This window comes from Trichosurus vulpecula, chromosome 9 (genome assembly GCF_011100635.1).
Source record: "Trichosurus vulpecula isolate mTriVul1 chromosome 9, mTriVul1.pri, whole genome shotgun sequence".
In the NCBI taxonomy this organism is placed as follows: Eukaryota; Metazoa; Chordata; class Mammalia; order Diprotodontia; family Phalangeridae; genus Trichosurus; species Trichosurus vulpecula.
The window spans coordinates 123,391,559-123,404,820 of record NC_050581.1 but is presented as its reverse complement, the minus strand read 5'-3'; the positions used below and the strand labels follow the sequence as shown (position 1 = coordinate 123,404,820).

At 50.3% G+C, this 13,262-nt stretch overlaps 1 protein-coding gene across 2 annotated transcripts in view; it reads right to left on the bottom strand.

The window, feature by feature from the left end:
• Positions 1-201: 201 nt before the first annotated feature.
• STAB1 (stabilin 1) overlaps positions 202-13,262 on the bottom strand; it is a 61,841-nt gene continuing 48,780 nt past the window's right edge. Inside the window, exons 53-69 of one of the 2 annotated variants that reach the window (XM_036737776.1) lie at positions 12,632-12,778; positions 11,454-11,519; positions 11,118-11,298; positions 9,775-9,924; positions 9,091-9,195; positions 6,476-6,583; positions 5,746-5,939; positions 5,327-5,471; positions 5,100-5,233; positions 4,709-4,874; positions 4,482-4,591; positions 4,180-4,299; positions 3,826-3,972; positions 2,568-2,675; positions 1,828-1,968; positions 1,503-1,616; positions 202-1,211 (exon numbers count right to left, since the gene is read on the bottom strand). In XM_036737776.1, coding sequence (XP_036593671.1) covers positions 1,155-1,211; positions 1,503-1,616; positions 1,828-1,968; positions 2,568-2,675; positions 3,826-3,972; positions 4,180-4,299; positions 4,482-4,591; positions 4,709-4,874; positions 5,100-5,233; positions 5,327-5,471; positions 5,746-5,939; positions 6,476-6,583; positions 9,091-9,195; positions 9,775-9,924; positions 11,118-11,298; positions 11,454-11,519; positions 12,632-12,778 — 2,193 coding nt within the window. In that variant the 3' untranslated portion in view covers positions 202-1,154. The remainder of the gene's footprint in view (positions 1,212-1,502; positions 1,617-1,827; positions 1,969-2,567; positions 2,676-3,825; positions 3,973-4,179; positions 4,300-4,481; positions 4,592-4,708; positions 4,875-5,099; positions 5,234-5,326; positions 5,472-5,745; positions 5,940-6,475; positions 6,584-9,090; positions 9,196-9,774; positions 9,925-11,117; positions 11,299-11,453; positions 11,520-12,631; positions 12,779-13,262) is intronic. The other variant, XM_036737777.1, reaches the window with a different exon arrangement.

The window sequence follows — 13,262 nt, the reverse complement described above, 5'->3', positions numbered from 1 at the left end:
GAGCTCTGAGAGTGCAGACCGTCACCCACCCTTCGCCCCGTTCTGTGTATTTCCTAGCTAAGCCTAGCTAAGCTACTTCAGCCCTGGCTGGGGGGAAAGTGGCCCACTCAGAGGGGGCATGCCGGAGAATTGAGAACGCTTTGCAGAGTCACTCTCCTCTGGGGTGAAATCCCCCTGGGAAGAACAGGACAGAAAGCAGGCTGGACACAAGAACTTTATTTTTTGGGTGACGTGAGTTTTCAAAGGCACCCCACCCCACCCCCATCTGAGGTACAACAGCCACTGTGAGCTGAATTGTGCAATTGGCCCCTCCCCTGTGGGAGAGAGAAGGTTGAGTCCCTAAGACCCAGGTCAGTGCCCCTCTCTGTCTGGAGGGAGGGTGGGGACGTGGGAGGGGGTGTAGCACATTGATACTTTCTGCAAGATGGGGCCAGAGCTGCACTCTGGCTGGTTCCCAAATACAGGAGAGGAAAGAACCACTACCCATGTCTAAAGGTCCAGGGGGAGGCAAGTTGGTGCCAGCCTTTGGAGGCTGCTGCTTCCCTCCATCTCCTAGAGGGCCTAGGGGTGGGAGGGAGGGGATAAGGGGCGTTGAGCAGGGGGAGCATCCATTCTGTGTAGCCAAGAGTCCTCATAGAAGACAAATAAACGTCAAATGACTGTTGTACGTGTTGCTGGTTGGGAGCTCCAGTGACAGCTACTTAGTGCTTGCCTCTCATGGCTGACATAGGTCCAGAGCTTCTAGCCAGGGATGGACCTGAGAGTAGGGAGCCCATCACCCCCCACCCCACCCCAGGCCTCCCCATCCAGGGCAGTTTCCAGCAAAAAATCCCCTGAGGAAAGTTTGGGTCAGAGCTGGACCTTAAGACCTAAGGAGGTGGTGAAGTGTGTGTGTGAGAGAGAGAGAGATAGGGAGCAAAATGTGGGTGCCTGGGCCAACTGTAGCCCCAGTAGGCTACATGTCTCCTGCAGGCTTGCTTCTGGCCCTGGCCTCTGCAGGAAGAGGCTGTGCAAATAAGGGTGATGCACCCCTCTTCTATTGGGCTACTGAGGCCCATGTAAATATCTATGGGGGAATGGGGTGGTGGTGGGTGGGCAGGGCTGGGTATGGGGAAGAGCATGATTTAGGGGCCACCACTCCTCCCTGGCCCTGGTTACTCCTCTTCAAGGATTCCGTGGGTATCCGTGAACTCCTTCTCAAGTAATGAGTCCTAGGAAGGAAATTGGAGCAGGTCAGGTTTTCTAAGGGGCTCCTTGGCCATAAGGCTAGCAGCCTCAAATTCAGGTTGTCATCTGTCACTGCTTAAGTCCAGAATGAAGTCAAGGGGGACACAGGCCATCTGTGAGAAGTAATAAGCCCAAGGGAGGCTTGGCAGTTCACATTCTCTCTGGGCTCCAGCTCCATGCAGAGGCCCAGTATCTGAATGGGGGGCTACGGCAGCAGCAATACTACCCTCCTTCCTGTCCTCCCTGCCTTCCTCAGGCCAGCTGCTGCTACTCACATCAAAGGGTTCATAGAAGGTGTCATGGCCATCAAAAGTGGGGTTGGGTACAGAGATCAGGGGTGGACTAGGTCCTTCTTGCCAGGGTGAGAAGTCATCTTCGTCATCTTCAGCCTAGAAGCAGAGGCAGACTGAGAGCTAGTGGCAGACCAGAGTGGAAGGGGAAGGAGGGAGGAGATAAATGGTGTGGGAATACCCTCTAGGAAAGGGGGACAGAAGCTAAAAGCAGGACAGGGTGAGGGAGGAGAGGTGGAGAAGGCTTGAAGGGGGAGTAGGGCCTTCCTACCTTGACAGTTCTCCCCCAACCCATTCCTTTCCCATCTACCTTGAAATAGTGGAACTGGAATCCTTGGCCCTTGACTTTGTAGTGGAAATATAGGGCCACCAATCCCAAAACCAGCCCTGCCCCCAGTGCAGTGGATGTGCCAACTGCTACAGAAGCGGAGGTCCTTGCCAGCGGAGCCTCCTGCAAATAGAGTAAAGATGCTGGTTGGTGTGAATACTCAGGGTGGTGCTGCCGTCTGAGCCCACTGGCCCAGGCTCCAGCCAGGCATCTCCCCTCCAGGCTGCTTGATCCAGGAAGAGGAATCACAGAATTTTAGATCTAGAAGGGACTTCTCATCAGACATCTAGATCACCCAGTGGTCATCTAGCATCTTCTCAAAAACTTCCCATGGAAAGCACCACCTCCCTGGGCAGCCCAACCGCACTAACTATTGGGGAGTTTTTCCTTAAATTAAGCCTGTATTTTCCTCCAGTCATTGCTTCTGATTCTTCCATTGGGAACAGATGGGAATATGTCTAATGTCTCTTCCATCTGAAAGACCTTGAAACACTAGAAGACAGCTGTTGGGCCTACCCTTCCCCCAAGCTAACCCCAAGCCCCCAGGCTAACCCCAGTTCCATCAACCAATCCTTATATGCGGTGGACTCAAGACCCTTCCCTAGCCTATTTGCTCTCGAGTTCCTTTATCAGGGTCCTTCCTGTAGCACCCACTGACCTCAGTGCTCCAGATTGTTAACTAGCCCCACCCCAGACCTTTGCTCTCCCAAGGGGGCACTCACCGGCTCTGGGGGCACAGTGAGGGGGCTCTCGATGGCATGGATAATGCCATTGAAGGCGATGATGTCCCATTCCACAATAGCACTGACTCTCACCACATCGGGGCCCTGCTGAATGGGAAAAGGGGAGACTCCTTATAGCATTACTTACCAGCCCAATTTAGCTGTGGCCAGATATGACTCTGGACTAGGAGCCACTCCCTCGGGCACAAGTGGATAATAAACCCCATAGTAGCAAGGCCAGTCTACTAGGAAAAATCATTTGCCAAGTGGTCCCAGACCTAAATTGTGTGCCTGAGCTAGAAGAGATGGTTCTTCCATGACTGGGGGATGGGAGGTTGGCATGTGTCTCCCATGTGTTGGCTGCTGTAAGCCTTCAGGGTGGTTTTGTTCTGGCGTGGTCCATGGACTGTACCTGGGCAGGGGAGTTGGGGGGAAGTGGGTAGAGCCTTGTTAAGTAAAGGGCTTGATGCTGCCCAATACCTGGAAGTTGGTAAAAGAAGCAAAAATAAGTGGGCACTGATGGGAGATGGGTCAATGTACTGCCTGTGGGAAGAGGCTCCTGAAGCAATATGGGAGGGTCCTTTTGGGAAGCCAGGCCAGACACCAGCAAGATGGGAAAAGGGCCATTTAGAGATAGCTTAGGGTAGGGATGTCTAAACTTTTTTGGTCTCTGTACCCTTTGGCTTTTTAATAAACCCTTCCCTGGCTCCTAGTGAACATGAAAAGAAATAAGATTCTAAAATATAGCATGTAAATGGTATAAGAAAATAAACAGATTCATTTCAAAAGGATAAAATAATTATTTACCAAATATTCACCATCTCTCTCAATCAGCTCCTCTTCCCCCCAAGGTGTGTGTGTGGCCGGGGGACTGGGGGGGGCACACAAACCCTGCACTGAGAACCCTGGTCTTGGGGGTGAGAGTCTAAAGGTCTATAAGGCAATGACTCTGTACCTTCTGTTTGTTTTTACCTTATTTCTTCAAGTTTCCTTTTTAAAATGCAATATCAGTCTAAAGACCCATTAAGACAGGGGTTCTTAACCCACTACCCTAGAGGTCCACGGATAGATTTCAGCCCCAGGTGGAAGGTCTTGGCTAATCACTTCCTGCTCCTCAGGGCACACATTCCTCCCCAGTCAACCATCATCAGAGTCTACTGCAGATTGGGAAGGAAGGGCTAGGTCTTACAAGTGGAGGACAAGGGGACAGGGTGAGAGAGGGGATAGGGAGGCCAGTTGGTGGTTTCAGGGGCCTTACCTTGAATACGGTACTGTTCCCAGCAGAGGAGTTACTGATGAAAAGCTGGTGGCCTGAGTGGGCAGGAAGGATGGTGCTCTGGCTGAGGTTCACGCTCAGAAAGGTGACATTAGAAGCATGGAGCTCCAAGTCCTTCCAGCTCAGAGTCTGGGGACAAAACCATCATCACCCTCCTCTCCAGTGGCATGCCTTACAGCTACCTCTCCCCACCCCAATGACGCCATCTATGACCATTACACCCAACCTTCTACCTCAGAAACGTCAGAGCCTCTAGGGTACTGATCCTCCTTCTCTACTCCCCATGGAGGGGACACCACGCTGGGGCTGGGGAGAAGGAAGGCAGCCCCTACTCACCACATTGTCCCCAAATCCAGAGTTGATGGGGACGAAGAGCGTCTTGAAGGCCAGCTCATCAGATAGGAAGCCAAGGAACTCTAGACCATGCTGTGTGGTGTTGGCATAATCTAGCAGTAACTAGGGGAAGGGGAGCAGGGAGGAGAGCATAAGGGGATGAGGCCTGATAGGACAAACCACCCATCTCTCTGCCCATTGGCCCACCTTGACCTCAAAGACCTCTAGGGAGGAAAGCAACACCCTCCTTCAGTCATCTCAACCCAGAACCTGCAAGCCTCCACCCCCAACCCTATCCCACAAACCCCATAGAAGGTGGAGAAGTTGGCATTGGCAGCCAGGACATCCAGCAGCTTTCCGTTACAGACTGTGTCCCCGTCACCCACAAAGCCATCCCGGCACCGGCACATCACATCTGGATGGGAGATGAGAGAGTTAAACCCTGAAAAAAAATCCTGCAAGAGCCGCCTGCTGCTCCCACCCACCCCTGGAGCCAGGCACAGAGGTTGGAAGAGAGCCTATGACCCCTCACCGTGCACACGGTAGCAGTAGGCATCCCAGCGCTCATTGAAATTGCTCTGGGCTGTATGGATGACGATGCCCACGTGATTGCTGTCACAGCTGGTGCTAGGGTAGACACTGGGATAGGCAGCCGTGCCATTTGATAGCCAGCCCATCAAGCACAGGTGGAACCCGAGCTGGAGAATTCAGTAAGTGAGAAAGGGAAGAAGCCATCATGGGCTAAACCCAGATACTCCCCAGCCCTCTTTAGACCACAGCCCTGCTCGGCATCCATGGACAAACTCACCTCCTTGAAGGATTATCCTGGCCCCCAAGGCCCACTCCCAAGATTTTTCCACCAGGCTCACCATAGCCACTGCCCCTGTGTATATGCCCTAGGCGTTGCCCCCTGCCCCCTTCACCTGCTGAGCTGCTGAAAGCTGGTCCAAGGAAGCTAAGACAGCACCCTGGGCCACACACTGCTCCTCTGCCTCCCTGAAGGTCAGTTTGTACTGGCCCTCCTGAGACTGCAGGTGGAACACTCCAGCCCGTTTCTCTATAGACAGAAGTCCACAGGTCAGACCACTGGGATAGGAAGGGGGACACAAGAAAGGTACAAGGATGTGGGGGTAGGAGAGGAAGCTGTGACCTTGGAAGTGCAGGTCAGTGCAGATGGCCTCTGGGTGGCAGGGCCCAGGAGTCTCCAGGCATCGATCCTCAGGGGGCGCAGCCTCCACCAGGCACTGCAAGCCATTCCCCACGTAGCCAGCTCGGCACTCACAGCGGCGGGTGTTCTATGTGTACACCAATGGCCTTAATATCCCGTTAGTCCCCAGAACTCCCAAAAGATCAGAGAGACCAGCAAGGGGCAGAAGCCTGGGCCATGGATTGGAACCCATCGTCAGGCCTTCTCTCCCCTTCCTCTCAACAGCTCAGGGGAAAGACTAAGGCTGGGATAGGAGGCTGGACCTAGGACCGGGACTACAGAAGGGGAGTGAGGCTAGGGCTAAGGTAGGGCTGGGGGAGCAGCTGGAGACAGGACCAGAATCAGAAACAAGAGCCACTCACTGGGCCGGTGCTAATGCATTCAGCATGCTCACTACAGCCCCCATTCTGGCCATCTGCACAGCGGTCCCGGGCCTGACAGAACACTCCATCGCCTTCATAGTCAGGGTGGCAAGTACAGGTCACAACTACACCCTGTTGGCTGCAGTTGGCATGCTGGCTGCAGCCTCCGTATCCACTCTGGCAGTGGTCAATCACTGGAAAAGGCAGGGGGCCCATCCCAGGGTGAATAAACACAGCACCATCCCAACTGCACCTCCATCCACCACTAGTCCGAGATGCTTCTCTGTTCAGGGAGCCCTGGGACCACCTCCTCCAGGAAGCCCTCCCTGACTACTCCAGCCCATATTGAAAACCTATAGCACTTTTAGCCTGAAAAAAAATGAGCACTTAATTATAGAGGGTGTCCCAAAAGTTCAGTTTTAAGAGCTTAAAAGTGCACTGTGACTTTTGGAACAGCCTCTAAATGTATAATCTGGTCATGTGCTGGTCCTGGGTATGAAACTTCCCTCAGTCATAATGTGAGTTCCCCAAGGGCAGGGCCTAGGCCAACCCTTCCTCTATCTTGCCCAAACTATGGATTCCCTATGGGAAGGACATTGGTCTCTTCTTCCTCTTTGTCTCCAAGCCTGGTTGCTGCTTCCTGGTGGCAAGGTCTGATGTAAGCCAGGGGTGGAGTGACATGACTCCTCCCCCACTCCAAGGGCCACAACTGGGGAAGGGTCCCACCTACCTGTGCATTTGTGGCCATCCCCCTCATAGTCCAGGTTGCATTCACAGGTGTTGTCTTCTCGACATACGGCATGGAGATCGCAGGGTGGGGAGCACACAGGCTGAATATCTGCCCCACCCCACCCCCATCAGAGGTAGGGTCAGTGACCTGGGTCCCTGTTTCCCAGATCCCTCCTTGCTTCTACTGCCCAAACAGTTTGAGTCACCATCCCTGTACCTTCACCATGGCCTCTGCCCCCAAGACTCCTGATCCTGATCCTGATTCCCTCCTAGAAGGGAATGTCTAATGCAGAAGCTTTGGGAATGGAATGATTGCTAGATTGAATCTTCTCTGGGTTCTGGGGAATCACTGGTCCAGCCTAGGCACCATCAGGCACTGATACTCTAGACTGGGGAGAATCTTATTCTCACCAGGGCAGCTCTGTATTGATAGCAATAAAACCCTTTTTCCTTGTGAATAAAACCCAGCCTTATTATATCTATTATAGGGCCTGGAGGGGTGTATGTGTGTGTGTGTGCACGCTCGAGGGGAAGAAGAGAAAGAAAGAATAGAGGGAATGAGAGCTGGTACCAGGACACTAAGATGAGGAAGCAGTGGCAGAAACAGAGTAAGGCCAGCTCAGAAGCCATGAAGGTTGTTGAGGTGAGAAAAAGGGTCTAAAACCAGGCCAGAGATGGGCAAAGATTTAGCAACAGAGGAAGCCAAACTGGACAAACCTTTGCCTGTCTCAATCCTTTGTACTTCTCATTTATCTCCATTACAGATAATGTGTCCTCTTGGTTTTAGATACTCCTTATCATTTTAAGAAAGGCTTCATTTATTCCTATGCTTTCTAGTGTTTTTAATAGGAATGGGTGCTGTATTTTGCCAAAAGCTTTTTCTGCATCTATTGAGATAATCATGTAATTTTTGTTGTTTTTGTTATTGACATGGTCAATTCTGCTGCTGGTTTTCCTAAGGCTGAACCAGCCCTGCATTCCTGGTATAAATCCTGGTCACAGTTCATGATCTTTATGATATATTATTGTAATCTCCCTGCTAGCATTTTGTTTAAAATTTTTTGCATTAATATTGGAAAATTGGTCTAAAATTTTCTTTCTCTATTTTTTCTCTCCTTGGTTTAGGTATCAAAATCCTATTTGTGTCTTAGAAGGAACTTGTAGAACTCCTTTACCTATTTTTTTTTTCAAATCATTTATATAGTATTGGAATTAATTGTTCTTTAAATGTTTGGTAGAATTTGCTTGTAAATACATCTGTTCCTGGGAATTTTTTTCTTAAGGAGTTCATTAATGGCTTGTTCAATTTCTTTTACTAATATGGGGTTAATAAATATTCTATTTCCTCTTCTGTTAATTTAAGCAATTTATATTTTTGTAAATATTCATCCCTTTCGTTCAGATTGCCAGTTTTATTGGCATATAATCAGGCAAAGTAGCTCCTAATAATTGCTTTAATTTCATCTTCATTGGTGATGCATTCACCCTTTTTGTTTTTTGATACCGGTAATTTAGTTTTCTTCTTGATCAAATGGACTAATGGTTTATCTGTTATATTGTTTCATTTTCATAAAAACAGCTCCTATACAAGTTCAATTTTTTTTACTTTCAATTTTGTTAATCCCTCCTTAGATGTCCAGGATTTCTATTTTGGTGTTTAATTGGGGATTTTTACCTCTGTATGTCTCCCACTCTCCTTTATGCTGTATCTGTTTGTGTGTGTGTATGTTTTCTTTCCCTAATAAAGTTCAGATCCCCTGAGAGTAGTATCTGTGTTCTATTTATCTTTGTAGACCCTGCACCGAGTACAAGGTCCTGCTTGAACCAAACATTTAATAAATGCTGAATGGACGCAGGATTTGGGGAACCAGTGTCAAGGAACTGTGGCCACTGCCTGGGGCAGAATGTATAATCTACACATACCCCTAGGACCTTGGCTGTAGCCTGAAGGAGCCACCAAGGGCCTAAGATCACCTTCCCCTCATCTGTTTCCCACTCCCCATAATTCACCAGGAAGTTTGGGGGAGGGTAATACCCCCATTGAAGGGTGCCACAGCATTCCTGGGGAAAGACAGAAAGTAGGTTTCCAAGCTTCAGGCATGATCACTTGTGTATAAACACACTAAGGGTCTGAAAGCATGCACGCATGTACAGTTAATCTGTAGATGTGTGCAAGTGTTGTCAGAGACATGTAGGCATGTGTCGGTGAATGTGTCTATGGAGCAGGAAGGAAATCAGCATTTGCGTGCTATGTGCCAGGCACCGTGCTAAGCATCTTACAAATGTTATCTCATCTGAGGCTCACAAGAACCCTGGGGGATAGGTACTATTACTAGAACCATCTTACAGTGGAGGCAGCTGAGGCAAGCTGAGATTAAGTGACTTTCCCAGGATCACCCAGCTGGTGTCTGGGGCTGGATTTAGCCTCGGACCATTGTGACTCCAGGCCCAGGATTCTATCCACTGTGCCTCCATAAGGAACGAGTGCTCATAAGCACATGGACACACACATGCATAGGATACTCACCCAGTGACCTTGGGCAAGTCACTTAACCCCAATTGCCCTGCCTTCCCCCTTCCAAAAAAAAAAAGAATTAAAAAAAAAGGAACACTCACCCAGCTTTGTCTCACAGTACTGTCCACTCCAACCTTCATCGCAGAAGCAAAAACCAGAACCTGAGATGCCATCATCACATTGGCCATGGTCTGTGCATCGACAAGCTAGGGGAACACAGGGAGGGAGAGTCAGGGACAGGGGATGGACTTGGGAAATATGTTATTGTCAGAAAACCTTATCTGTTGTACCGTTTAAATCTAACTTTGTGTGACTAGAGATTGTTTGAACCCAGAATGTCATCCTGACTTTCATAACTCTTCAGGCATGCCAGAGATGGCCACGAGGAATTTCGGGTTCCCCCAGGTCCTGGATCTCTCCAGAACATTTATGCTTTGGGTCCACTCACCCAGGTCTTGTTTTGGGTTCCCCTTGTATTTTGGCTTTGCCCAAGTTTTGTTGAATGTTTATATTTACTGATACCCATCTCAATCTACCTTACTTTCAAGCTGCCCTCTTTGGCAGTTCGTGCAGAGGTACCCTTGTCTAAATCCTACATAATGTAAACCTTCCAGAGCCCAGACAAAAGGGAGCCACACCTCCTTTGCAGCACACTCTTCTCTACTGAATGACCTAAAAATTTTCTTTCTAAGACTATTTCTGATTTGGGGGATTTGTTCTTGCAAACAACAGACTCTTCAGGGGAGCTGAGTGAAAGGAGGATGCAGGTTGGGGAGGGGGCTCACCTTGACAATGAGGGCCAAATGCCCCTGCAGCACAGAGCTCACAGGCCGTCCCGTTGAAGCCCTTGTTGCATCTACAGGCCCCTGTCCCTGTCACTCCATCACTGCATACTCCGTTGCCATTACATGGGTTTTCTGGCCCCCCTGGGCACACTGCAAGCAAAGAGACACCAGCCCTGGAACCCCAGGGTCCCTGCAGTCCCTTCCAGGATTCCCAAGAAGTTGGGGCCCCGAGGAAGTCACTTCATTTGCCTCAGTTTCCTCATCTGTAAAATAGGTTCCTACCTCCCAAAGTTGTTGTGAGGTTACAGTGAGATGATGTTTGTAAAGCACGTTGCACAGGGCCGTGGTAGGTGCTACATAGATGTTAGCTATGATGACGATGGAACTTAGAGACCATTGTACAGATGGGAAGGAGTTTGAGGAGAGGAGCTGTACCCAGCCAGGGAGTCGAAGAACCGGGATTTTAATCCTGATCCCTCAACTGCAAAGCCAGGGATCTTTTCACTCTCACCACCAGCTTAGGGTAGGAACATTCTTCCAAAAAATGGAGCAGGGCAGAATGTAGATGTGGAGGTGGGAAGACTTCAGGACGAGTGGGCCTCACACTCAGAGAGTATGAGGAGGAAGATGATTCTGGATGGCACACAGGATTCCCCCTGCCCCAGATTTTGTCTAAGCCTAACCCCGAATCATCCGGCCTTTACCCTGAGCCTCAGATAGTGCCAAGAAACACACCCAGGCCAGCCAGAAATCCAGACTTCACAGGCCCAGGACAAGAACAGGGAGGAGGGGCAGGGGCTGCAAGAGGCAGTGACTGATGAGAGCAATGGGGAGCCCAGAGCATTCCTTTCTCCCTGGCACCTTTTCTGGGAGGCCCCCACTGGCCCTGACCCCCACTGTCTCCCCTCTCTAAGATGTTTTCTCCCCTCCATGTCCAACTGAGCTTCTCAGTTCTCCTTGGTCACTTATTGTACAGAGAGCTCTACCTCTTCCTCCAGCACACACACATACACACATACACACACACTCCTCTCTCTCTCTCTGTATCGCTCTGCCTCTTTGTCTTTGTCTCTCTCTGTCTCTCTATCTCTCTCTGTCTCTCTTTATGTCTCTGTCTCTCTTTGTCTCTCTCTCTCTGTCTCCATCTCTCTCTGTCTCACTGTCTCTCTCTGTCTGTGTCTGTCTGTCTGTCTCTCTCTCTCTCTCCCTGCCCCCCCATCTCTCTCTCTCTCTAGCTAGACACTGATTTAGGGTTTGGGAAGGTCCAGGGAGGGTCTGAGCTTGAGGAGCTGAAGATGTCAGGGCAGAGGAAAATCAAGAAGGGTGGGGTGGAGGCCTCTGACCTTGGCAGTCGATGCCATAGTGTCCCCGGCAACAAGCTGGTTTCCAGGTGACTGTAAAGCAACGGCGGCGGCAGCCGGGTTTCTGAGACAATCGGGAGAATAAAAATGGATCGTAGGAGCTGTATCTCAGAAAGAAAGGTCTCCTCAAAGGGCTGTCCCTCAAGCAGTACTCGATGTCACCCTAGGAACCAGCCAGGAAAGAGTCACACCAGGGTAGCCGGAGGAGGAGTGTGGTAGAGGGATTGGGTCTGCTCTTGAGACTCCCCAATCCACCATGCCACACGTCCTGGATATCAACCAGTCCCCTCCCCCCACCACATCCACCTCTTTCTTCACCTCATCCTTGTAGCCCATGGGGCAAGGGGGCAGCATGACGCATGAGCCACAGTACTGTCTGAACGTCTAAAGAAGAGAGATGGGCACATCCTCTCAGTGACCCCTTCCTGGCTTCCTGTTCCCCACCTCCACCCTACGCACCAACTTGCCCCAACCCTTCAGGCACCCTTGTGTACTTGTGGGATTATTAGAACTTAGAGGGACCTTGGAGATCATTTAGCCTGACTCTCTCACTTAACAAAGAGGGAAGCTGAGACTCGGAGATGTTAGGTCACAAAGATAACAAGCAATAGAACCAGGATCTGGATGCAGGGCTTTGGAATACAAATTCAGGGCTCTTTTCACTACAGTCTCCCCTGAGAAGGAACCTGTGAGGGACAGAGCTGAAATCCCCACAAACCAAAAGACCTCAGCTCAGTCTCCTGTGTGCACCTTTGGCATCCCTCTCCTTGCAACCACTTCCCATTCCCTCTTTTGCTTCTGCTGATCTGAGTGAGCCTGGGCCATCTCAATAACCTCACCACTCCCAGCCTGCCCCAGTCTCCTTCATGCCCCCCTTCCCGACCACCACCTCCCCCCCCCCCGGCCCATGTTTTTTCTGGACATTTTTTCTCTGGCTCCTTCCAGGCTCTAGCCTCAGGGAAAGAGGCTATTTACAGGGGAAAATAAAAATTTACAATACACCTACAGGTCCCAGAAAGAGGATGGTCAGAGGTAACTAGCTGCAAGCTTCCTCCTTGGATCCCGAGCTCCATCCTCAAGGACCTCACCTGGCCTGTCCACCCACCCCCATTTCTGACCCTGATAGGAGTCACTTTTGCTTCTTCTCTGTTCCCTCCAAGTCTCAAAGAATACTTCCTTCCTGACACAAACCCATCCCATCTTACTGTTCTCACACACACTTACATTGGGGATAACACTGGATTTATAATCAGGGAATCTGGATTCAAATCCTAGCCTTCCTACTTATTACCTATGTGACTTTAGGCAGGTCCCTTCTTGGACCGCATCTGTAAGATGACTAGTTGATCTCAAAGATCCCTCCTGGCTCGAAATCTGGTATCCCTCCATATACCAACAGGGATCCCTCCAGCAGGTCCTCTTCCAAATCACCATAAACATCACACCCTCCCCGAACCCTGCCTCCGACCCCCTGATCAGCTCCTGGCTCTTCTGACCGACAACTGTTCCTTGACATAGTGGTCACAGCGGGACCCCAGCCCTGCTGGCTCCAGGAGCTGGTTGATGCCATAGGCAATGCCCCCCAGGAACTCCATGTGTCGCTGCACAATCCGAGCTTCCCCTTCACCAACCAAGAGGTCACCCTGGAGCAGGGAAGGATGGAATGGAAATGTGCCCACTTCACCCAGTTGATGTTTTCTCCCCTCCATATCCAAATCCTGCCCAACTTCAAAGGTCCTTTGAAAAACTCTTATGCCTACAACTCCCTAAATGTTCCTAAGAGTTTGGTGGGGGGCTTTTTGAATGATGGTCTATGTTTCAATGCTATTCAAAAGACCATAATAATTCCTTTAAAAATTATATTAGAGGCATCTGCTGCAAGATGATAGATTCATTCCACCTTCACCAGGAAGCCTTCTTTGTCCTCTCCCAGTCTTCAGGGATCCCTGCCTCCAAACTTCCTATGCACCTACTCCAGCACACTCCAACTTGGCGCTCCATCTTATCCAGTCCTTTCTAATTCCTAGGTGGAAATCCCACTTCCTCCAGACTGTAAGCTCCCTGGTCTTTCCCTTTGGTTTCCCTTTGTTCTTTTCCTTTGGGTTCGGTCTCTCCTTGCCCCACTGT